The sequence below is a fragment of the Hippoglossus hippoglossus genome, chromosome 9 (assembly GCF_009819705.1).
Source record: "Hippoglossus hippoglossus isolate fHipHip1 chromosome 9, fHipHip1.pri, whole genome shotgun sequence".
Lineage (NCBI taxonomy): Eukaryota > Metazoa > Chordata > Actinopteri > Pleuronectiformes > Pleuronectidae > Hippoglossus > Hippoglossus hippoglossus.
This window is the reverse complement of record NC_047159.1, coordinates 17668913-17692393: the sequence shown is the minus strand read 5'-3', so window position 1 is coordinate 17692393 and position 23481 is coordinate 17668913. Positions and strand designations below refer to the sequence as shown.

The 23481-nt window shown below is 46.0% G+C and overlaps 1 protein-coding gene across 4 annotated transcripts in view; it reads right to left on the bottom strand.

The window, feature by feature from the left end:
* Nucleotides 1–4165: 4165 nt before the first annotated feature.
* Nucleotides 4166–23481, bottom strand: part of setbp1 (SET binding protein 1) — a 36345-nt gene continuing 17029 nt past the window's right edge. For 3 of the 4 annotated variants that reach the window (XM_034594653.1, XM_034594655.1, XM_034594654.1), the window contains exons 3-7: nucleotides 16650–17065; nucleotides 14291–16231; nucleotides 13989–14196; nucleotides 12826–13891; nucleotides 8581–9086 (exon numbers count right to left, since the gene is read on the bottom strand). In XM_034594653.1, coding sequence (XP_034450544.1) covers nucleotides 8581–9086; nucleotides 12826–13891; nucleotides 13989–14196; nucleotides 14291–16231; nucleotides 16650–17065 — 4137 coding nt within the window. Of the gene's footprint in view, nucleotides 9087–12825; nucleotides 13892–13988; nucleotides 14197–14290; nucleotides 16232–16649; nucleotides 17066–23481 lie in introns of all 4 variants that reach the window. The other variant, XM_034594652.1, reaches the window with a different exon arrangement.

The following is a 23481-nucleotide window of genomic DNA, read 5'->3' as shown; positions in this document are numbered from 1 at the left end:
TAACTGTGACCAAGGAGAGAGGTGGACAATTACTCTCTACGCAGTTCTCCCTTTCTTTTTATATTTTCTTTTTTCTCGCCCCTAATCCTACCAGCAGGCTAATATGTGTCTGTATATGAAAGCATTTACATATGTGCAAGAATGATCATTTTCACACATGCTCATACACGCAGATTATACGCTCGCACACAAAACAGGGACACTGCAATAAATCCAACACAAACTGCCATGAGTCACACTGTCACCGTGGCAACAGTGGCTGGCTCCATGCAGAACACATTCTGTCATATCTCTGGTGTTTTCTCTCTCTCTCTCTTTGTGACACACACACACACACACACACACACACACACACACACACACACACACACACACACACACACACACACACAGGACCCACTTTCAGCCACAATATTTCTTGCACTGATTCTCCAAGTGGATCCATGAATAAAGCACTGGGCTGTGCAGGTCTGACAGTTTGAGGTCATAGTTCAGTTTTTTTATTATTGAAATCTTTAAAAAAAACATTTCATCTTCCTACTTCTTAAACTGTATTTGTGTACCTGTCACATTAGCTGCTTTGACCACAGTGAGGCAGGTGATGCTGTCCGTCCTGGGGGCTGTGGCATGAGGGCTCAGGCTGCACTGACACATTTCACCACCAGATGGTGTCTCCCATCAGGGCCGTCACTGTGCAGTGAAGAGAGCGAGCAGGGAAGGAGGGAGGGTGTCTTTAGATGTTGCCTGCTCTATCCATCTTCATATACACAAGCAGTAGTCATCCTCTGAAAACACCAACAGAGATAAATTGCGGGGATGCTTGGTTACACGGCAGGCTTCCTGGTTAGTTGGCCCGCACTGGACGACTATCTGCTGTAAATTTATGGCTCTGTCGGTTGTTGGTGGCCTGTGTGATTTGAGAAGTGCCAGTGTGACTAACAGCCACTAATATTCATTAGCATTCTCTCACGCATCTCGGCTCAAAATATCCTCAAGTACTCAGACATGGAGGAAATTGTAAATAGTGGGTGATGAAATTGATTCACAAATGTTGCACTGTCACTTCTGAGAGTCTTATTTCTGTGCTCTGCACCGAGGGGACACTGCAGCACTCAGGAATCAAGCAGCCACAGCAGCAAAATAATTATCTAATAATAAAAGCTGATTCTGAGCCCCTTCAACAGGTTGGTTTGCTGCATTGACACATATGTAGAGCTTCTGAGGCGTCACACTGTTTGTGCACTAAACCATGCAGGTGCATAAAGGGAAAACCATAGTCAGAGTTTAAGAAAAATCTGCAGGTACATTTTTCGACAGAGAGTTCAAGCTGAACATGGCTGACATCGGGCAAAAGGCAGAACAACAACACACAGAGACAAACAACCAATCATGCTCACATTCACACCTACAGAGTATTTACTGTCTTCAATGAACCTAACCCCAATCTGCATGTCTGTTGAGAGCCACAGCCAAACCAGGATTTGACCCAGAATCCTTCTTGCTGTGAGGCGATGTGCTAACCACCGAACTGCCCTTGCCAAAATTCAACATAATCAATCAAATTTCAATCATTTTTATTCGTATAGTCCATATTCACAAATCACAATTTGTCTCATACGGCTTAACATAAGTAATTGCGATAGTTTACATGCAACAGATGTTGGTATGAAAAGTACTTTATCAGAGAGTGGGCAGAGACCAGCAACAAAGCAGTTTTTTTCCCACCACAAACTCCAGAATTCCTTACAGAATTCCATCGGGACATTTATTGTGGTAAAACGATGATTTATGCAGGTTTGAGGAAGACGGCAGAATCTGGGAGGAGAAATCAACAGTTACAAAGAATAATCACCAAAGTCCCACTCACGTCTTCATATGATACACTTCAAAGCTCCTTCACTGTGCTGTTGGCTATGGTTTTGACAACACTGGGATTTTATTGAATGTCTGTGCCCAAAACCTTTTATTCATCATTTCTTTCCTGCAGCAGTAAAGTGTCCTTCAGCAAATGCCTGTGAGGGATCAGCAGAGAATCACACAGGTCTGTAACAGTTGCTGGTACAACCACAAAATACCACAGTCAACAAGGGAGACCCTTTTATCACAGCTGATGAGCTGGATCAGTGTAAATTCAAATCATCATCACTTCTCCCCAGTGACTCAGTTTTACATTTTTCCACACACGTAGTTATTGTGAAGCAGAAACTCGTAGCAGCGAGTCATGCACCTGCAAAACCAATAAACTACTCAGCACTTTGTCAATATGGCAGCAATGGCATGTGGGTATTTAGTGTGTGTGTGTGTGTGTGTGTGTGTGTGTGTGTGTGTGTGTGTGTGTGTGTGTGTGTGTGTGTGTGTGTGTATGTGTTTGGTTATTTATCTTTATAAGGAAAGGTACACGTCATATCCTCCAAACAACCTCGTCAACAGAACTTAACATAATAACCATCTCAGCCACAAGTTTAGAAGAGTTCAATGAATTGTGAAATTGTAAAGAGCTGCAGCTGATATGTGATATGTATGTGATGTTTATGTGCTACAATGAGAAACACCCTCAAGCCGAAACCTGACATTCCACAGAGGCTGGTCCACGAAGACGAGACATCCTCCCAATTTGTTTTGTCTCATTTTCCTGTAAAATCAGTTTGATTAGGTCTGAGACCACTAAGCCCAGTCCTCCTCGTACACTCACACTTCACCAGTACAGTCTGCATCTCCTGATAACATAAAGCATGACCCTGCACTTCTGTAGCTGCCCTTAAATGTTTCAATGTTTCTGCTATGCACATGTGTATGTCACAGTAGATAAGATTTAATAAAGTGTGGTTACTTATATAAAACTAAAAGGATTTGAGAGGATTTTGCACATTTTCTGTGGAGCAACAAGAAAAAAAGGAGTGAACAGCCTATGTGATCTTTTAAATTCAGTCTTTTCCAAACCATTCCTTTCTATTGTCCAGCACCTCCCCCTATTGACCAGGTGGATTATATCCTACCTTTACATTTCCAAGAAATAGATTTTGTTTTTGTATCGAAAAACAATATATGCACTTTATATTCAGAGTTTTTTTTCCTTGTAACATTTATTATCATTTATATATGTGACAGATCTTTTATGAGTCAAATAGTATCACAGAATTTCTTGTTTGTTCATTCCAGCTGTCGACCTTTCATCAACATCCACATGGTGTTGTATGAGTTTCTATATAATCTCTGTACCTTGAGCTTTGGGCTAAAAACTATATACGACAGTAAAAGAGCAGAGGAATTCATTGCATTGCACAGGAGATTGATGATTCTGTTTTTCAGAGAGAGTGCAGCTCTGAGCTCATCAGTACATCCTTCATGCAGGATGTGTTCCGCTGTGCTGTTTCATCACAGACCTGGGGATCTATCTCGTCTTCTTCCTTGTTCAGGAGGTGGAGTGAGCGCCATGTGGGCTCATTTGCAGGCATCAGTAGAGAGCGATTTGGGTGCAGCCCCACTGCAGCCCTGACAGAGGGGGGATTTTTTTCAGCACAACACTGATGGTGCCAACGGTTCCATCAGCACCGCTAGATACACTGAGACACATTTGGGCAGCTCACCCTGCAACCATGGTAACAGAAGAATTTTACTAGTTGGCAGCAGCCAATAGTGGGGAACTTCCCACTCAGCTCCGTCCAATAACAGAGCAGCCTGCAGCCCGGCCCACCTAGAGCTGACACTGATGGGCTAGTGCAGGGAGGATTTAGAGATGTAGGCTTGGCTAATGAAGAGGTAAGAGAGTAATAGTGTGTAGGTATGTGTGTGTGTGTGTGTGTGTGTGTGTGTGTGTGTGTGTGTGTGTGTGTGTGTGTGTGTGTGTGTGTGGGAGAGAGTGACTGAGTGAGGCTGTAGCATAATCTGATCAGAGGATTCCCTCGCATTTAACTGTGAAACGCAAACGCATTGTGGAGTGGTAGTCATTCACTGAGACCATCTGACATTCAGCACCAACAGTGCAGCAAGCCCTCCTGTCATCACGCTTCCCACCCACGTTCACATGCACACTTCACACTGCCCGCTTCACACTGCACACACACACACACATAAACACACGTTAAATCCCAACTGGCTCTTATCACAAAATAACAATAAATCTGAATCAGTTTTACTTAGGAATAAGAAAACAGGTGCCACCATCAGCTGTCAATAAAGTCATTTATTATTTCACACAATGGATAACATGAACAACTTCAACTGTAGTTCTTCTTAATAAGTGCTCAATGCTGCCAGCCAACAGAAGGGTAGCAAAAGAATGAGCTTTTCTTTCTGCAGGAAAGAGAAATAAAAAAAAAACAAAGAAACAAAAAAATGAACCTACAAGATCATGGAAGATAAACATGACCAAAAGCATGCCAGCGGACATGGATATACATATATATTGCATGTATATATGTGCTTAAGACATATATCTGTATGCCAGCAAATGCAAATACAAAATATATGTGTACATTTACACATACATACTGTGAAGGATATATGCATATGCATGCGCATCTAGTATTTACTCTATATGTCAAATATTTGCAGTTTTTAATATTCATACAATGTACAAAAATGCTTCATGAATTAAAAAATTCATTACAAAAAGAAACATATCAAACAATGTACAAGTCTTGCTCCAAATTCAATTGAAATTCAACTTTCGGCTTGTCTAAAATATTTATGCATACAATCAAGTTGAGCATGCAAATAAAGGAAACCCACTCTAGAAAAGGTTCAAATACACTATGTATACAAACTAAAATATGCCCACACTGTTAGAAGAGCTCACTTTGTGCTCTAAAGAAGTACGTTTATTGGTTTTTCTCAATGCTTCGTCTGCACTTTCAGCTTTGAACAACATTATAGCTTAGAACTGTAACATATGCTGTGAGGATGACGACATGTACATTTATGAGGCTCTGTCTCACGTGACCCCTCACCCCGTTTGTAGGACACTCATCACAGCATGCTACACAGGGAATGGGGGGGTGATAAAAATTTCGGTGCCATTATATCTCATCCTGGTTGCTGTAGGGAACGGGTCTGGTGTAAGGTCAAACACTGCTGCGCTGCTCTCGACGCTCACACCACAGACAAAAGAAAAGATCCTTGCATCAGTGTTGAGGGGCCGCCTGTGGCCGCCGGTCCAGATTGGCTGCTCAACACAACAACAGTGACCTTGAACCCTACTCACAGCCACATTCCCTCTGCAGTCTCTGTGTGGAGTGAAAGCTCTGGATTGGGACAATACTTGTCAGTGTTAGAAGGCACCGGAGCATTGGCTGGTAAGGAGAGACGGACAGGACAGACAACACCTTGGGGTCTTTAACTGTTACATCAGAGACCACTGACTGACCACAGTATGGAGGAGTAAGCTGCCAAGCGTTTAGTCTCTACACCTCATGGACCACAGAGCTAGACCTCATCTCCACCACAACAGACTGCCGACCCACTGAAAGTCATCTAGCCGAGCAAGGTTAAGCACACTAACGTTAGGACGAGTGTATTTTTGGCTGTTTCCTCTGAGAACTCCCCCGCCACACACACGCACACACACACACACACTCACACAAACGCACACGCACACACTCACTCATACACACACACGCACACAGCCTCTTGCTTACTCTTCATGTTACTGCGCTACCCCAACTGGCCGCAGGCAAAGTAGCTGCAAATCAGTGGGGATTCCTATTTTGGTCGAATGCACTACAGTGGGGTTTGTATCCTCCAAACATTGTTCAAAGGTGTGAGAAGGCATTTTGAAGAATGTCAATGTACAGCAGAATTTGTCGAATAGGAAAATAATTTGGGGGTCATCATTTCAACATGTTTTTTTGGGCAGTCTGTATAGAGAGAGGAGGTCTACTGTGGTTTTAGGAGACAGTCCCAGCATAGCCGAGCCCAACCGATATCCATGCAGGATGGACGCACTAACACTATTTACAACAAACACTTCAATACTGTAGTTTTACATCTGGTTAAGGCTGTACTGCATAGAGCTGCAGTAACTATAGTTTCCATGAAATGATAGTCACTTTCTGCACAACTTATTACAAATTATTACTGGTATTATTCACAACTCTTGTTACATGAATTCATTTTATTCAGTAAATAAGACCACTTATTTCTCTTTGCCTAAGGGTGGACTCAGAACAGAAATTCCTCTTAAGGTCATTGCCAGGCACGGCCTGATGCATAGCAAACAACAATGTACGAGAACGTGGTGTCCATGACAACCTCCTCTGTTCCTCCTCTGCCAAGTATATAACAGTTATATGTCATATAAAACTGGTTGGATGTTGGGCAGAGTACAAGATCTTTAATTATCTGGGACACTGTGTAGAATCAATATCACTGGATGACAACACATCTGATGCAGTGGACCTTTCTGCTTCCAACAATGCATGTAGGTCAGTACATGATGTATTTTAAAACAGTAATATCATGATATCTTCACAAGTCCAGCCCTTCTACTTCTGTTACGATGACGACAAAACTAGAAGGCAGCTGCAACTTGGTGTCCGGTGACAGAGGATGCTGACTATGGAAGCTGTGAAGGGACACGGGCAGTGTCAGGGTTCTGATGACTAAGACACATGTGTCATATGCACAATCATGAGTATATATATCTATATATATATATATCTATATCTATATGGTTCAATTTCTTGGGGCAGTCTTTTGCCCATTGATATTTCTTGGGTCAAATGTAAATTGGTGAGAGAAAGAAACATAAGGCACAAGTTGAACTGCTGCAACAGAGAGTCCCACCCCACCGAAAGAAAGCAGAATCTCCTGAAACCAAACTTTGACAGAAACACTGATCCATTGCTTTATATTCTGAAATACTTTTTTGAGAAAATACCAACCACTACCCAAAGCCACATATACTGTAGATAGAGTTTAACAAATGTTCAACATATTGACACAAAATCCAAGATGGCTACATTCTAGAGTGCACGAAGGAATGCTTTACATTGGTGCCAACACGGTGGAGAGTTTGTTAAACTCGGATTATTTTGAAATAAAACATCCTTACACTGAATACTGAGACTTTGGTTTCTAAACCTAAACACTAGATTTTACTTTCCAAAAATATTTCCAGGGATATGGATTGAAAATCATGTTAAGTAGAAAGACTGGGATTAACTTTTCAAAACACTGACTGAGAGCCCACTTCTGCTGAACTGTCCAATCACGTTTCAGACCGGGGCTTGGGTTTGACGCTTTTGGCTGCGCAGCCTGCATATACAAATTGATTAAAATAATGCATGCTCTCTGGAATGGACGTCCACACCATTGAAGGCCAAAACATAAGGCTGGAACAAGCATGTAAGTGCTGCATTTGATTGATGCAAGTGTATGGTTTTTTTCATAGTGCATTAAACCAATTTTAAGGTTTACCGAAAACACACCTGATATTCCTCCTGTATGCAATGCCCCCTGGATATAAACAAAATAATGTACGAGTGTATGAATGAATACATGCGGTTCCTTCTGTCTGAAAACAAACTTGTCTTGAGTCGCACCCACGTCTGTTTTTGGTTATAAAACAATACACAACTTTCATTGTCTATGGTACAACAATTCTATTTGATATACTGTATGCCAGTACATGTCTATGAGCTGGTTTCCCATTGTACAAGGCAGGCAACAGTGGACTTTGTTTCTATGTACAGTCCGGGACAGTCTCATCCACCATATTGCCTTTATGTCACTGCCCAGGACAGGCCTGAGCAGGGAGGGAGAAACAAATGAGACGGGGGGGATGGGGGGGGGGGGGGGGGGGGGGGGGGGGGTATGCTGAGGGAGCACAAGCAATGGGAGATGCAAAACATGATTGGGAGCAGACGAGAGGACAAAGGGAGATGGAGTCGAGCAGCAGGCACCAGGGAGGGCTAAAGAATTGTGGTGAGAGTCAAGCAGGGACAGGGACCAGGGGTGAGGAGCTGCCAGGAAGTACGAGTACTTCTCACAGAGAGCAGGAAAACAAATAAGGTATAGGTTCACGGTATAAGGGGAGCAAAAACAGGGATAGGTAACAGGGTAAGGTGGCTTAATTACTGCTGTATTATTCCACTTCTTTGACAAGCTTCCTCAGAAAGGCAAAAATAAGCAGAGCTGCACAGTTTTATATTAACCATTCCCCCTCCCCTTGCTGGTAAATATATGGCTAAAGCCACAATTCAGATACAGTATCATAAAGTACCATACACGTCACTGTATCAGATACATAAAGAATCACATAATATCCTACTCTATCATAAGTACCACACACTTTTATAGCATCAGATTCAGTATCAAATAGTACCATATAGTGCCATTGTAAATGAAGGTCCAATGAATCCTTGAAAGGCTCATCTTCTGGTGGGTTTCAGCCGACAGAAGGATGGCCCCGGAAGTGTTCCCTCCTCTTGCTCCTCCGCTGACCCACTGTAGTCCTCAAGTCCAAGAGAACAAACAAGTCAAAGTGCACAGAGGAGTCCCACAATCAAGATAACACTGCATCTGATAGGCTTGAAACAGCACAGACTCCGCTAACTGCTCTCCGTGCTCTTTCCTGCAGGTCTATTGACTGGACGGATCCCATAGTTCATCCCTGCTGTGGCCCCTGCCTCTGCGTTTCGTCCCTTTGGCCAGCAGAGCCAGCGACCGAGCTTGATGCACCACCGTCTCAATCGTTGCTGAGATGGAATCGTGGTTGGAGAACTCCAGAGGCTCAGGGGCCATGTTTGGCCTGTGGCTCTGCCTTCCTGGCAGGTCATCACACCTCTCCAGGACAGGCATCCCCAGGGTCCTCCCATCACCTCTCCTACTTGCCAACATGTCCAAACTCCGACCATCCGCCCGATCCTCCTCCCTTCTACCGGTCGGCTCCGATTCCTCTAGGGGTTGCTTTCGGGGCCGTCCGGGCCGTCTCTTGACGACATTATTTCCTGTTTTAGCTTGTCGCTGTAGGCGCTTGGCACGGAGGATCTTCTGCACATGCTCAAAGTTCAAAGAATGCATTCTCCTGACGTCCTTCTGGATCTGTTCCACCTCACGGCGTTTATACCTCCGTTTACTGGGAACACCTGGGAGAGGAGAGAGTGAACATGAGTGAGGAGAGACATCACAAGGTAAATAAATGGCAGAGCAAAGTCTATAAAGAGAAAAGAGTGTGTCAGTCAAAATGAGCAGCCTTGGAAAAGCAAGGAAAGACATCGTGCCAATTTAGCTCATGGAGAGAGAATCTTTTTGCTTCAAGAGCTTCCTGCTAATTTTGACATATTCATGTAAGCCTTTCAAAGCCCAGCTGAGCCAGGAGAACAGATCCTATCCTGTAATTGTCTACTAGAGAGCAGAGGGGTGAGGGGAGAGGAGGAGATCCCATTCTGCAAGCAGGAAACCCACAGAAATGTCTCCTTTAACCATTTAATATGTCGCCACACAATAACAACCATGTGCATCTGGAGCACAGGCTGCCAAAACACCACACACACACACACACACACACACACAAAGAGAAAAACACACACACACACACACACACACACACACACACACACACACACACACACACACACACACACACACACACACACACACACACACACACACACACACACACACACACACACACACACACACCACACGCACACGCACGCACACGCACGCACGCACGCATACATTCACATGCCCAACATGCACAAATAATGAATTTGGCAGTTCAGAATGGCTGAGGACAAGAAACTGGAGCCATATTGTTTCCTTCACACTGGTTAACTGGGCAGCGTGCCCTTTACACGCTGTTCTATCCTTTCTGTTTCCCCCTTTCCCCATCACTCTCATTCTCTCCTCCTCTCTACTCTTCGCGGGCGGTAGTGCGCTGCTCTCTAATTTTCAATTAAACTGGTAACACTGCACCATTTCATTTCCTTCTCTATTTCAGGCACCTCTTCCTGGTCTTGGTCCGTCTCTGTCATTCGTTTAGTTTCCCATCTCTGTCCCATTTCTTAGAACCCCCACCCACCTCCTCCTCTCCTCTCTGTCTGGGCACTGTTCCCTCGGCTCAGACTGAGCCACAGCCAAAATGGAGGAAAAGCACAATCAGCCACCAGTCCCCAAGCGGTGTGCATACAACATGCTTGCTTGGTCTGTTTTTCTTGAACTTTTCGTCTATTTCTACTATCACTCTCGTTTTCCTCCAGAATCCTGCTGATGCAGTGTAGCAGTTTTCTGCAGCGCTCTAACACATTGATGATTGTGTCAAAACTAAAACAGCTCTGGTTTTATACACCAAATATGGTGAGCTGGACAGCAGGGAAAAGATATTGAGAATACAAAGCATGGCATGAATGGGCTTGAACATGTCACTTCTGTTTATTAATTTCAAATAGCAGATATATGATCATACAATGTTTTATTTTAATGGATAATGTTAATGTTTAAGGGTAAATAATGTGTGTCGAGCTCCATGGTGAGGTGTTTCCTAATGAACTCAGAGGAACATCTTACTCTATTGTTGCTCAAGTATTCAGGGCAGACAGTCAAATTAGTCTAATGCAGCAAGCACTAAGTAGCAGTAGTTTATGAGCTGAACAGGAGTGTGCACACACCAAGTTCACACACACGTGCGCACACACACACACACACACACACTACAAAGTAGCAGAAATTTATGAGCTGCATACACGGAACATAAAACCGGTGACCTTCAGTGGTGTGAGGGGCTGTATAGCACTGAGGACCTGTATCTCTGGGGAATAGGAAGTCACCATACAACACACAGATACATGCTCACTTATCCACTGCCACTGCCACTGTGCTGGATAAGTGAGCATGTTTCAGACACGTGCAGGATCAATTTACCCTTAATGTATATTATTTAGTGGGAGTGTCTCTCTGCACGCAATAAAGTGCAAGCATGTGTTTGAACAAGTCACGTGTCATGTGACATGTGACACACATGCACACATGCTAAAGCTGTTTAAAGCACTACACAGTTATTCTATTAATTATTTATAACGTTTGTTGCAGGCTCAGATAATAATATGAATTTTGCTTCTGTGGTCAGAGTGTGGATGGGGATCTGTCTGATCTGTGTGTGTGCGTATATCTGTGGGTATAAGAGTCAGCATGTTAATGCATATATGTACATGTATGGTTGTGTGGCATGCATGCGTATGTGCACGCGCCTCTATGTTTTAATTGGGCTAAAGCTGTGAAGTGGAGCAGTAAGTCATGCTAGAGGAGGGGTAGAGGGAATGGGAAAAAGAGAGGGTAATGGGGAAACGAGGGGGAGGGGAGACGAGGGAAAAAGCAGAAAGAGAATTGGAAGAAGGGCAAAAGAGATAGAAGGGGGAAGGGGAGGAAGAGGCGGAGGAACAAGGGGAAGTCTGCTCACGGATGTGGGGATAGTGGGAGAGAGTGGAAGAGAGTGAGAGGAGGAAAGCTCGGGCAAAAACTGCAGAAGCAGCACAAGGGGAGATAGGGAAGGACATTGAAGGTAGAAGAGGTAGAACAACACTGGAGGGATAACGTGGAAGGCAGGGGTGTGAGTAGGGTTGGGGTGTAGGGGTGAGGGGGAGGTGGAAGTTTGTGCATATGAGTCATCCCTCCTGGATCCCCTGGGGTGGGGTTGGGGGGTGTGGGGGGTGTGGGGGGGTGTATTCTAACTGAGCCCCTGGCTTCTCCTCCCCGCCACTGGACTAGGCCCCAGTCATTAAACCCCTGGCTGCCAGCCAGCTCTTTTAACACAGGCAAGGGCCCTTTATGGCATGTCTGTAGAAAATAAATCACACTGTGTGAATAATATATCTCTGGCAAAGGCATTGGCAGGAGAGGAGAAAGGGAGGGAGGGTGGGGAGGAAGGAGAGATTGGTGAATTATAGTCGTCTCCATCCATGCATTATGTTCTTTCTATCCCCAGCCAGATGTGCTCAAAGACATCGGAATACGGAATGTACCAAAATACACATTAGCTTGGTAGACAGACTTTAAGTCTACCCTGCTTCTTTGTCTGATTTAAGCCCAAGTAATTTTGGCCATAGCATATTTGTAAATAGGAACCACTTTGGTGAGCATGCTGCAGTCTACTGTACATTTAACATTCGGAAAGCTCCTTTAACGCTGACTAAGTGTGTGATTAATACTCTACTACAGCAAATAACAAGTCCATTATCACTGGAGGATAGAATTATATATTGGACATCAATATTTTGCAAACATCCTCCTGATTTAGCAACGCATTCACTTCTACAACCTTGGTAGCTTAAAGTTAAACACACATGGCTTGTGTGTGTATTGTGAGGCATTAACTACTGTGTAGACTCTGGAGCCTCTCTGCACTGTCAACATCATGATAATTGCCGTCATTGATTTAATTTGTGGTCATGCAAGTGACAAAAATAAAGCCACAACACGACCTTTCTAATCTCTTGTGCGCAGTGGAAGTCACTGTTAGTTGCACCGTTTCACAAAATACTCTGTGATGAGTTTCAGTGCTGTTGAGGTCACCTAAACACCCCCTAATGATTCATGTCATTAATTTTCCACAGGTGAACCAAGTATGGATTTAAATGTTAAGTAGCTACAGGAAGTCTAACCATAAGTGAACTGGTTAGATGAAGACAAGCAAGCAACAGGCACTTAGGCTAACCTCAAACCTCCAACACTTCATCAAAGTGAATAATGCCACAGCCAATACCATGCTGCCGCTGTCAAAAGAAAAAAAACATTCCCACTGTCATGGTTTCTGATCATGGCAGAAGGGCAGCGCACACCCTTGTAAAGACAGAGTGAACAGGTAATCCTGATATAAGAGGTTCTTACCAGTGAGGGAGGGACTGGAACACTTGTTCATCTGTCCTGGCTCCTGCCTGGCAGTTTGGAATGACATTAAGCCCTGATCTCCAAACACAGCGAGCCTCGTCTTCCTGCTCCTCCCACCGCACTCGTCCTCCCGTGACCCCAAAAAGAGATCAGAGGCGGACTCTGATCGCTGCGATTGGCTGCTATAGCTGCTCATGAAGCTGTTTATAGGCTGTCCAGTCTGACGGGAGCGTAACTGGCTGTCAGCGAGAGAGTGTGTGGACAGCTGGTCTGACTCAAACATCCCTAAGCTGGATCCCAGGCTTGAGCTTCTACTGATGCCCCTCTGCTTCTCTAGATGCTTTGCAGACCCCTGACTGGACAAGTCCCTCCTGTCACTCAGCATGCTGAGACGTGCAGTGGTCTTCGCTCCACTGAAGAGCCCGCCCAACTCCTGCCGGTCTCGCGGTGAAAGGAGGGGTTCATCTTTGTGCTTATGTTTGTGCTTGTGTTTCCTCTTATGGAGACGAACCCCCGCAAGACCACCTGCACTGCCACTGCCCAGGGAGCCAAGGCCCTCTCCCCTTACAGAGGGCCCTTGGAGTGGCCCACTAGTGCTGCGAAGCTTGGCCCCTGCCTGGAGCTTGGCGTGTCCACTGGAGTGGAAAGCCTTGGGAGGGGGGACAGCAGGCCTCATGAAGGGAGATGGAGGTGCAGGTCCTAGCGAATGGTGGGGCAGGTAAAATTGTGGAGCAGGGGGAAAGTAGCCCAGACTCAGAGGAGGTGCATAAGGCATCGCGTACGGTGCTGCATAGTAATTTCCCCCTGCCAGCGGATAACTATATCCTTGAACAAAAGGCAGCTTCGATGTGATTGGCTCGCTGGCTTTGGCTGGACGGCCGCGTCTCCTCTTTGCCTTCAGATCGGCACTCCTGCGGAGGTATGCGCTGGAATCGCAGGGGTAGGAGTCATAGGTAACTGGGTAGTAATGATGGAAGTTGAGGCGGAAGATGGAGGGATATGGCTGCTGTGGGTAGCAGGTGTATCGTCTGTGAGACACTCGGAGCTGCTGGAGCTTCACCACAACCTAGAGGGAGGTTGAAGAGAGGAAACATTTAGGCAAATACACCACATGCACATGATGGCCAAACATTACCCACAGAATTTATTAAAGTCTTTCTAACCTCCTCCAGTTCAGAGAGAAAGTCAAGATGATCCCGGCTCTGTAGGCACTTCCTCTTCCGCCGATGATGTTTTTGCTTTTTTTCCTGCTGTGACAGGAAGTTGTCGACCGCAGTAACTTGTCGTTCACAGCGTGTTCTGCTGCCCCTGTTAGATGCTTCCAGAGCTGCTGCCTCCACAGCCTCAAACCCACACAGATCAAATGAGTACCTGTATGAACACAAAATGAAACTCATTAAAAACAACCACATTCATTAATAAATGTCAGGAGAGGTAAATAGGTATCTTAGCAGTGTCACTGCACCTGCGTCTTGAGGCGGGACCCTTCTCAGTTTGATCTGAGGTGCTGTTGTTATCTGTCCCAATCCCACTGTCACTGGGAATCGTTTCCTCGCTGTGGGACTCACTGATGGGAGACAGGGTCACCTCCTTCACTGACGCCACCTCTGACAGGTGGGAGGGTGAATTTGCCAGAAGGCGTGGTGGAGAGAGTTTCCACCCTCCTGAGAGGAAGCCCCTGCTTGGCAGCTTGGAGGTCAGGGCTGAGATGGGCTGCAAACTGGGCATGGTGGTATCTGGGTGGCTGGCTCTTATGGATGGAGCACTGGAGCTGGGAGACATGGTGGAAGGCACTACAGGGCTTTCATAGAGACTGGCTGTGGAGACAGACAGCGGAAGCTTGTCCCTAGTGGTTTTGTTAGGGTTGGAGCCTTGGGTTTCTGCTCTAGGTTTTCGCCCTCTCTTCTTACCGATGTAGATGGTTCCTCTCTTGCTGACATTTATCTGTTTCCCCAGTCGAGCCTCAATGGTGGATGCCATGGCGCTCATTGCTGAGGTAACAGGGGCAGAAGATGACTTCAGAGGCAGACTGCCATTCTGACCGGAACCTGAAAGGATCTCATTCAGGATGCTCTGCATTTTCCCAAGCTTTATCTTATTCACTGGCCTGCAATGGCCCCTACCACGCTTCAGTTTCAGACTGTTAGAGTTGGCACTGGTGGTCGCAGATGCCATTTGCACTAATGTGTTCATTGTGTGCATCTTCTTCCTACTATTTAGCCCTGCTGATGTTTCCTGTGCCAGTGGACTTGGAGGAGATGTGGACGTGCCCTCATGGATGGTCTCCACTGTCAGGAGTGGCTGCTTCTTGGGGCGCCCTCGTTTCCTCTTGATGGGCGTGTGGACGGTCAGGCTGTCAGTGTTGGTGTAAAGGGGGCTAGAGGGGGTGATGGGAAAGGCTGAAGGTGGGTCTGTTAGGGTCGACGGGCAAACCCGGTTGTCTCTCTGGGGTGACGCGAGGCTGGCATGGCTTTTAGCTTTCAGGTAGGACCATCTGTCCTTGGCCTTGGTTGGTCTGGAACTGGCTGTGGAGCTGGTGCTGTGGCTGGGGCTAGGACTCAGGGCCATCCTGGGTCTAGGGCTCGGGCTGGGGCTGATGTTAGGTCTGGATTTAGGGCTGGGGCTAGGACTGATGCTACCCCTGGGGCTCGGGCTGGGATTTGGGCTCGGGAGTCTGAGGTTTGTGTTAAGAATGGGTTTGTTGATAAGATTGTGAGTAGATTCTCTGTGTTTAAGGATGTCTGTGTTGATTTTAGGACGACCCACAGGGTTCTTTTTCATTCTGTTTGCACTGAGAGCTGACTCTGGTTCAGGTCTGCCTGTAACCGTCTCTCCTCTCTCTGCCCTGTCTGCCCTCTCTCCTTTTTCTCTTTTATCGCCTTTATCTGCCCTCTCCAGTTTTTCCACCCTCTCTCCACTGACATCAGCTTGACTTGTGAGACGAGAATCATTTTTGTGAGTCTCCATCTTATGTGCTACTTTGGGTTCTGGGGGCCCTGGCTGGTGCTTGTCTGCAGAGTCAGTGTCTTGCCGTTGTGTCTGCTCCACTACAGAAAATGACTTGTCAAAAGAAGGCCTCCTCCGCCTCTTTCTTCCTTTCCCTTCCTCTGTCAGCATGTGCATCCCTCTGTCTTCTTCATCTCCTTTCCTCCCAGCAACTGCTCGCTCCCTGTCCTCTTTTCTCCTTTCCTCTCTTTCTTCGTGGAACCGCTCAGCTGTCTCCTCCTGCCTGTACTTCTGCCTCTCTTCTGAATGAGATGGGCTCTCCGACCCCTTCTCTGTCTGTCTTCCCCATGGTGAATCAGCACTGTGGGGGTTACAGAGCATCCTCTGGGAGTCTTTCCTCCCGTACTTTCTCTTGATGTTCCCAAAGAGCTGTTCGCTGACCTCTTGCAAACCCCTCCCCCTAGAGAGAGGCACACAGAGAAAACACTGAGATGAGTGGGGAGAAAGAATGTTTTGTATTTCACCAAAACCAGTATGAACATTTACTATATTTGTTTGAAAGTTGTGTAGGACTTTCATATGATGTTATCATGACAGATGAGCCCTTATTAAATTCTATTTAAATATTGTCTTATACATTGAGATATCTTGCAATATGCTGCTTATTATCAGATTGATTTTTTTGATTTTTTTCATTTATCATTGAGCTGGTCAATTGTTTTAAAAAACAAAACACTCAAAAACATAATATTGCAACACAAAAATATCACAATTCTATATCAATTTCCCCCTCAGCTATGCATGGCGAACAGTATTTTTGGTGTAGTGTTCTTGTTTACCACGTGATAACACCCAGTAACCAGGAAAATGAACCGCACCTGCTGAGAGACGTCAGGTTGAGAATACTGGCATCTGTAACCACTGGCAACTGCAGGTCTGGAGTCAGGGATCTCTGAGGCGAGGGGCTCTGTGTCGCCATTCGTAAGAAGGGTTGGTTGGGATCGAGCAAAGTGGTCCTACCGGCTCCTGACAGCTCTCTGGCTGGCTCAGAATCTGCAGGATTTGCTGGGGACGCAGAAGGTGCTGTAGACGTGATCCAGTCTCGACTGATTTGGTGTTGGTGTGTATGCTGGAATTGTTGCGTGAGGGCTTGCTGTGTTTGCTGTGGGTGTGTGAGTGCGTGTGCAGGAAGGAGGGAGCTGCGAAGCTGGTGTTTGGGCGGAGTGTGATCTCCCAGTAGTTGCAGCAGGCCTCCCTCTCGCTGCTCAGGGATTCTGAACTGGCGCTCGTATGTCTGGAGACAAGAGAAAATAAAAAGGACTGGTTACTACATACGTATTGCAATCACAAGACAAGCTTAATATAGCTGCATGGATAGATAAATGATATGATAATGCACTCATAAAATGATGACCACTCTATTTCCTTTCTGCATAACATCCTATCCCTGCCTATCTTCACAGAGATAATACATATGCAGCACTGCATCCAGGTCTGCATGCAGTTTCTTTTTTGTCAGCCCACATTAAATCAGTGATTTGTTGTGCTCTGATATGACATTCTTCTCTCTTCACGGCAGGACTGAAGCTTTTAATACATCTTGTGTGCATGAGCAAACAGTGTGCAACAAAACAAAAGACTTGTTTACAGAGCAATTAAATTCCTGTGGCAAGGATGTTGCATGCTGTGAGAGCTGGGGGGATGGCGTCGGGGGTGTATGACTGCACACAGTATTAAACGCTGCAGCAAAGCTCGGTCGCACACACTTAGCACTGTATATGTCCTGACAACTGTAGCACTATCTATCTCCACTTTTCCAGTGGAGCAACTTACGAAGTCGACCTTCACTCAGTGCCCAGTTCACTTGCATGCGGAACTGAAAATGCACAAGCTTGATATTACTTCACAACATAACCCTGCCTAACGCATCACTGCAGCTTAATCACTGTACTGCTGGAAGATGAGAAATAGAGCAGCGGATGGCCTTTGTGGTTTAGCCTGTTATTAACAGACTCCGTATGACGCAACAAGACACTGTTCTGCCGCGCTGCAGGGAGATGTAACCTAACCACAGGCTTGCCTCTCAGCATGTACACACAGGAATGCAAGCGCACACACTCGTACGTGCATTCCGTAGATGCACACATTTCAAAAGCGTTTCACAATCCTGCCATCACATATAATAGCAGAAAATGGTAAGGTATGAAACCAGACGGGCAATCAATTCTAGTCTTCATGTATCAGCAGCTTGCCAGGTGATTAGCTTTTGGTCTTTGCAGCTACGCACACACACACGCAAAAATGAAATGTACGTATGGAGTTCTTATCACAGGGTACATATTTGTAAGGACTTCATCTCTTCTACTGTTTACCCTGCCAATTTCCTGTTCTGCCCTCACTTCTTTATCCACTTTCTATCTGCTCTATCCCTCGCTATCCCTCTCTCTCGCTGTCCAACCTTTTTCTTCCCCTCTCTCTCTCTGCTCTCCCATCAGTGGCCAGGCAGTGACACTCGTTTTCTACTTCCACAATAACTGCAGAAGCCATTTATCACTCACAAGCGCAAAAAAAACCACACACAGTAACATGAAAACACACACACACACAAGCATTCAATGAGCAGCGTTTATGATTAACAATGCCAGAAAATGCCTTTACTAACACACACGTGCACAGTCTCATTTATCTCTGAAGCACACTATCCACCCAGCTCTGAGATGCATGTATGTGTGTGTGTGTGTGTGTGTGTGTGTGTGTGTGTGTGTGTGTGTGTGTGTGTGTGTATGTGCACACAGTGACACTGGAGAAGAGACGACGCGAGTCCAAAGGGATAAGATGACAGAAACCTGATACACACATGCTTTCTCATTTAACCTGTCCTAGAATACCTGCTGTTTCAGGTTAAAGGAGGGCACAGAGAAAGAGACAGACAGGTAGAGGTGGTTAGAGACAGACACACACACACACACACGTAAAATGTATCCTCCCCACTAACCACAAAACAGCAACCACAAAGAGATAATAAAAAGAGGAGGCATGGACACCTTTCCTACTATTGATAGGAGAGTAAAAGAAAAGAAGAAGAAAAAACAGAGATAGGCAGCTCAACCCCCCCCCTTTCTGGATGAGGTTGGGTTATTGGCACCAGTTCAGCTTTTTGTTCTTAGTTTCCTCCCCTCTACCACCCTCTCCTCCCGCTCCCCTCCTCTACGCCTCTCACATTCCAGGGAAAATACACTCACTGTCTGATACCCGCACAAACAAATGCACAGCGATCAGCCACAACATTAAAACCAGTTACCAGGTAGTGGTTTTCATGTCCTTGCCTTTCCGCCACAGGTACTGCATTTTTCTCTATGTAACATTTGCATTTATCTCAGAATTTGAGGTCCTGCTGTCCTGAACATCTACTGTAAAACTACATACTCTTAAGTTTCTGCACAGATGCAGCAATGGCACAGAAAAAATACTGCTGTATACTCATTTCTCTGTTGTACACACGCCACCCCGTTCTTGCCATGTGGTGTGTGTGTAGACTGTCATCTCCCTGTGCTACTGCTGGCCGGCAGCAGGGGGCGATGGTCAGGGGATCAGCACTATCATGGACTCTGACCCTGGAGAAACCCACAACCCCAAGAGCTGTGAGGCCACAACCCTTTTCTCCCCTGTCCTTCCTCTACAAGTCCCCCCTCGGATCAAATACAGATAAGGAGGGGCCATGCAGCGCAAAACAAACCCAACACATGTTTAGTTCTCGAATTATTTGATGCACTGTCCCTCCCTCGAGGCTCTCAGGGCCACAGCGTTCAGGGGTGAAGGGGTCGTATACGCCGCAGCTAGGTCAACAACCATTGCTAGGATGTCTTCCTCTGGGCCGGCACTGTAACAACACAGACTTGTCGCAGGCAGTTGCACAAAGGCTCCTCAACACCAGGATCGAGGCAGATATGGAGCCGCACATTCCTTTCCACTGGTGATGTAACCATCAGATAAGGTCAGAGCTCAACGGAGGAGGTCATGGATAATATGTGACTAAGTGCTGCAACCACCCGACTGAGAGGCACTTTGCAAATGAGTCAGCATGTATTTACTGACAAATGTGTGTCTGGATGTAACATTCACACTCAGCGGGGTGTTTTAAATCTGGATTTGGATGAAAAACGTTTCGCTCCTCTGTCTTCCAGTTTTGATGTGAGGGGAGGTATGCGATGCCCCGTCCTGCCCCTCTCCTCTCCTGCAGCCTTTTTCTTTTTTTTCATCTGTTGAATAAACTGAACCTCAGAGTGGAACCTCTCCCTCACACCCACATACACACGCACAGAGCACCCTGGCTGCACCATTATACTGGGAAAGAACACCCTAAACAGGCACACCCAAATCTCACAACCCCAGCAGCACACACACACACGTACACAAGCAAGCATGCACAGACACTCAATCCATGCACACACGCAGACACACACACAGACACAAACACGCTGCCCTTCAAATAGTTTTTCGCAGCCTTTTATTTGGCTGCACGCCCGGTGGTTAGAGTGTTTCATTTTTCCCTGTGTATGGAACTGGGCAGCTGTCCAGACAGACACACAAAGAGAAAGAGAGAGAGAGAAGGAGAGAGAGAGAGAGAGTCAGAGAGAGAGAGAGGGAGAGAGGTGGGGGGTTGGAGGGGTGTTACTGAAAGAATGAGAGCGGCAGAGAGAGAGAGGGAGGGAAGAAGCGGACCAGCAGAAAAACAAGGAGAGGTGCCTGGACCCGTTTACAACTAGTTCCCTCAGAAACGTTATGATTGATATGATATCTCTCTCTCTCTCTCTCTCTCTCTCTCTCTCTCTCTCTCTCTCTCTCTCTCTCTCTCTCTCTCTCTCTCTCTCTCTCTCTCCTTGGCTTTGACACCACGCTGTCTCCCTCTGCCCCTGTGGCCTCGTGCACTGCCCACCCCCCCACCCCCTCCTCCTCCTCATCTCTCCTTTTCTTCTTCTTTTCTCTTTTCTGGAGCTGACCATTCTCCCCCTGTGGGAACCACCACCTCCCCTCTCCTCCTCCCCCCTGCCCGCTTCTCTCCAGCTCCATTCAGAGCGCTGCTTCTTCTCTGTGATCTGTGTTTCTGACAGCTCTCTACACACACACACACACACACACACACACACACACACACACACACACACACACCACACACACACACACACCACACACACACACACCACACACACACACACACACACACACACACACACACACACACGGTTCTGCAAACAAACACCATGAATACTAACACGGCTTTGTGTCCACTGCACTTAAAAAAGGAAGGGGGGGGGGACGGCTACGCGGAGAAAAGGAGGGAAAAGCGGCGGAGGAGAAAAAAGAGGAGCTGTGGCACTGTGTTGATCTTGCAGCCACTCTCACAGCTAACCCCCCCTTTCCCTCGCCTACCTCCCTGCCACCCCCCCGCCCCATCCCTGTTACTCGTTCTCTCGTTCTTCCCACCAGTTCTCCCGGGAATAAAGACTTCCATTCATGCGCCTGAGGAGACCCACAGCAGGGGAGAGAAAAGAGGGAGGAGAATAGGGGAGGGAGAAAAAAAAGGAGGGGGTGTCAAGGTGGGACAGTTTGTGGATCAGTGGGATCAAACCCGCTGCCTGAAACTGTGTGTGTGTGTGTGTGCATGTGTGTCTGTTTTCACTCAGCTTGTGCCGCCCTTAGCTGGTGCTTTATTCTATCGCTGATCTGATGGCATCTGTGCCAGCCAAAGCATCTTCTGGGAAAGTTGGGTGGGAAAGTTTGGAAATTGGGCTCAATTCAAAACTTCAACTCTTGGACTAATGCAGCCATTCCCAAACCATGTGTTCTGCCTACAGCCACAGTTTAGCAAAAGAAGAGGCTTGATCATTCAGGCCCAAGCAGCATACGTTCTGTTCCGTTCACTCCCCGCTGAGCGTGATCAAGAATTTGGTCTACAGTACACTGGTCTTGTCGCTACCTGTACCAGATTGAATGCACACCAGCAGGTCTCAAATAAAACAATCCTTCAGATTGGAGTGCTCCTAAAGACAGCAGCGAAACACCCAAGACTCTCCTTGTCACACTTCCTTCAGACTCAGATGTAGATGGCTCAATCCGAACAAAAGCCTTTGATTGGTTGAGCTGAAGCATGTCATTACGGCGGAACTGGAGGTTTTCACGCCCGCAGTAATGACAGCCATATTTACATGCCACACAATGTATACATCTAATCCCCGCTATTAGCATTAATGGTGTGTGCGCAGGCATATGTGTGCGCTGCCTGTGAATAGCACTAAGAAGCACATTAGAGGAGGTTTTTTTCATAGCGATTATTACAGCCATTATGTACCATTATTGTTCCTTTCATGGACGCAGCTGAACCTCAAGTGACAGCATTATGCTTTTCAGTTAGCTCGCATGTTCAGCACAAAGTAAATGTACACCACACATAGAAGCTGGCCACACACGCACACACACGGAGTTGAACGATTCTGAAACAGAGACTGAAACCGTAAAATGTTTCACAATTTTGTATCACGATACAGGACGACAGAGCAGTGCAGGTGCAGCCTGTTGAGCTCTCAGGACTTTACTAATGTGACAAAACTCATTTGTCATTTCACAACTAACAAAACAACAGATGTAAACATATAAATCACAAAATTATTATCCTGGTTAAAGATTAAAGCTGTAGATTATGTAAATATTATACATTACATCTATTTTATAGTTTAATTGGCTCAAGATGAATAATAACCGCAGGATTGCAAAAAAAATTTAAATCCACATTTGATCCAGACCTTGTATTTGGTGAATTGTTACCCGAAACACACACACACACACACACACACACACACACACACACACACACACACACACACACACACACACACACACACACACACACACACACACACACACACACACACACACACACACACACACACACACACACACACACACACACACACACCAAATCCAGCCCATACATTGGGGGGGGGTTAGGGCTAAATTACACACACACACACACACACACACACATGCACAACACACAGCAGAAAACCAAAGGAACTCGTTGCTGTGCTCTGTGCACCATATGACCCAATCATACCACTTCTGTACAACAGGAAACAATTAACAGCCAATGTGCTGCTCTAAATCCTAAGGGATGACTTCCTGTGTGGAATGATGGGTAATTCAAGACAGAAGCTGCGCTGAGATTAAACACTTCCTCTCTGGCAAACAGTGGTCTGCAACAGCGAAGCCTCGCGCACTCATAAGTTATTTAAAAATAATGCACTCTAATGCGTTTTTGTCTAGTTACTGAGGCAATAAACATGGAGAAATTACCTGTTTTTTTCTGTAAACACATGAGAGATGACAACGAGTAATTAAGATGTAATTTTATACTAAACATTAAATCTCTAATTTACTACTTACGCTAAGATGCAAAGGCAAATGATGTGAAATAACCACACTGCTGCTGAAAGTAATCAGTCAACTGTCAATTGGACAAAATTTGTAAAAAGTTTAAACTTAAAAAGAAATATTTTGGGTGATTTTCCCTCAGTATAAATATCATACACTAGATATCTGCAGTCAGAGACACGGAAAGACACACAACTAAGTTCCCCTGCTGGACTCCAACTGCGGATGTTGCAATTACAAGGTCAGCATCTTAAACATCATGATCATTAGAATGTACAGCGT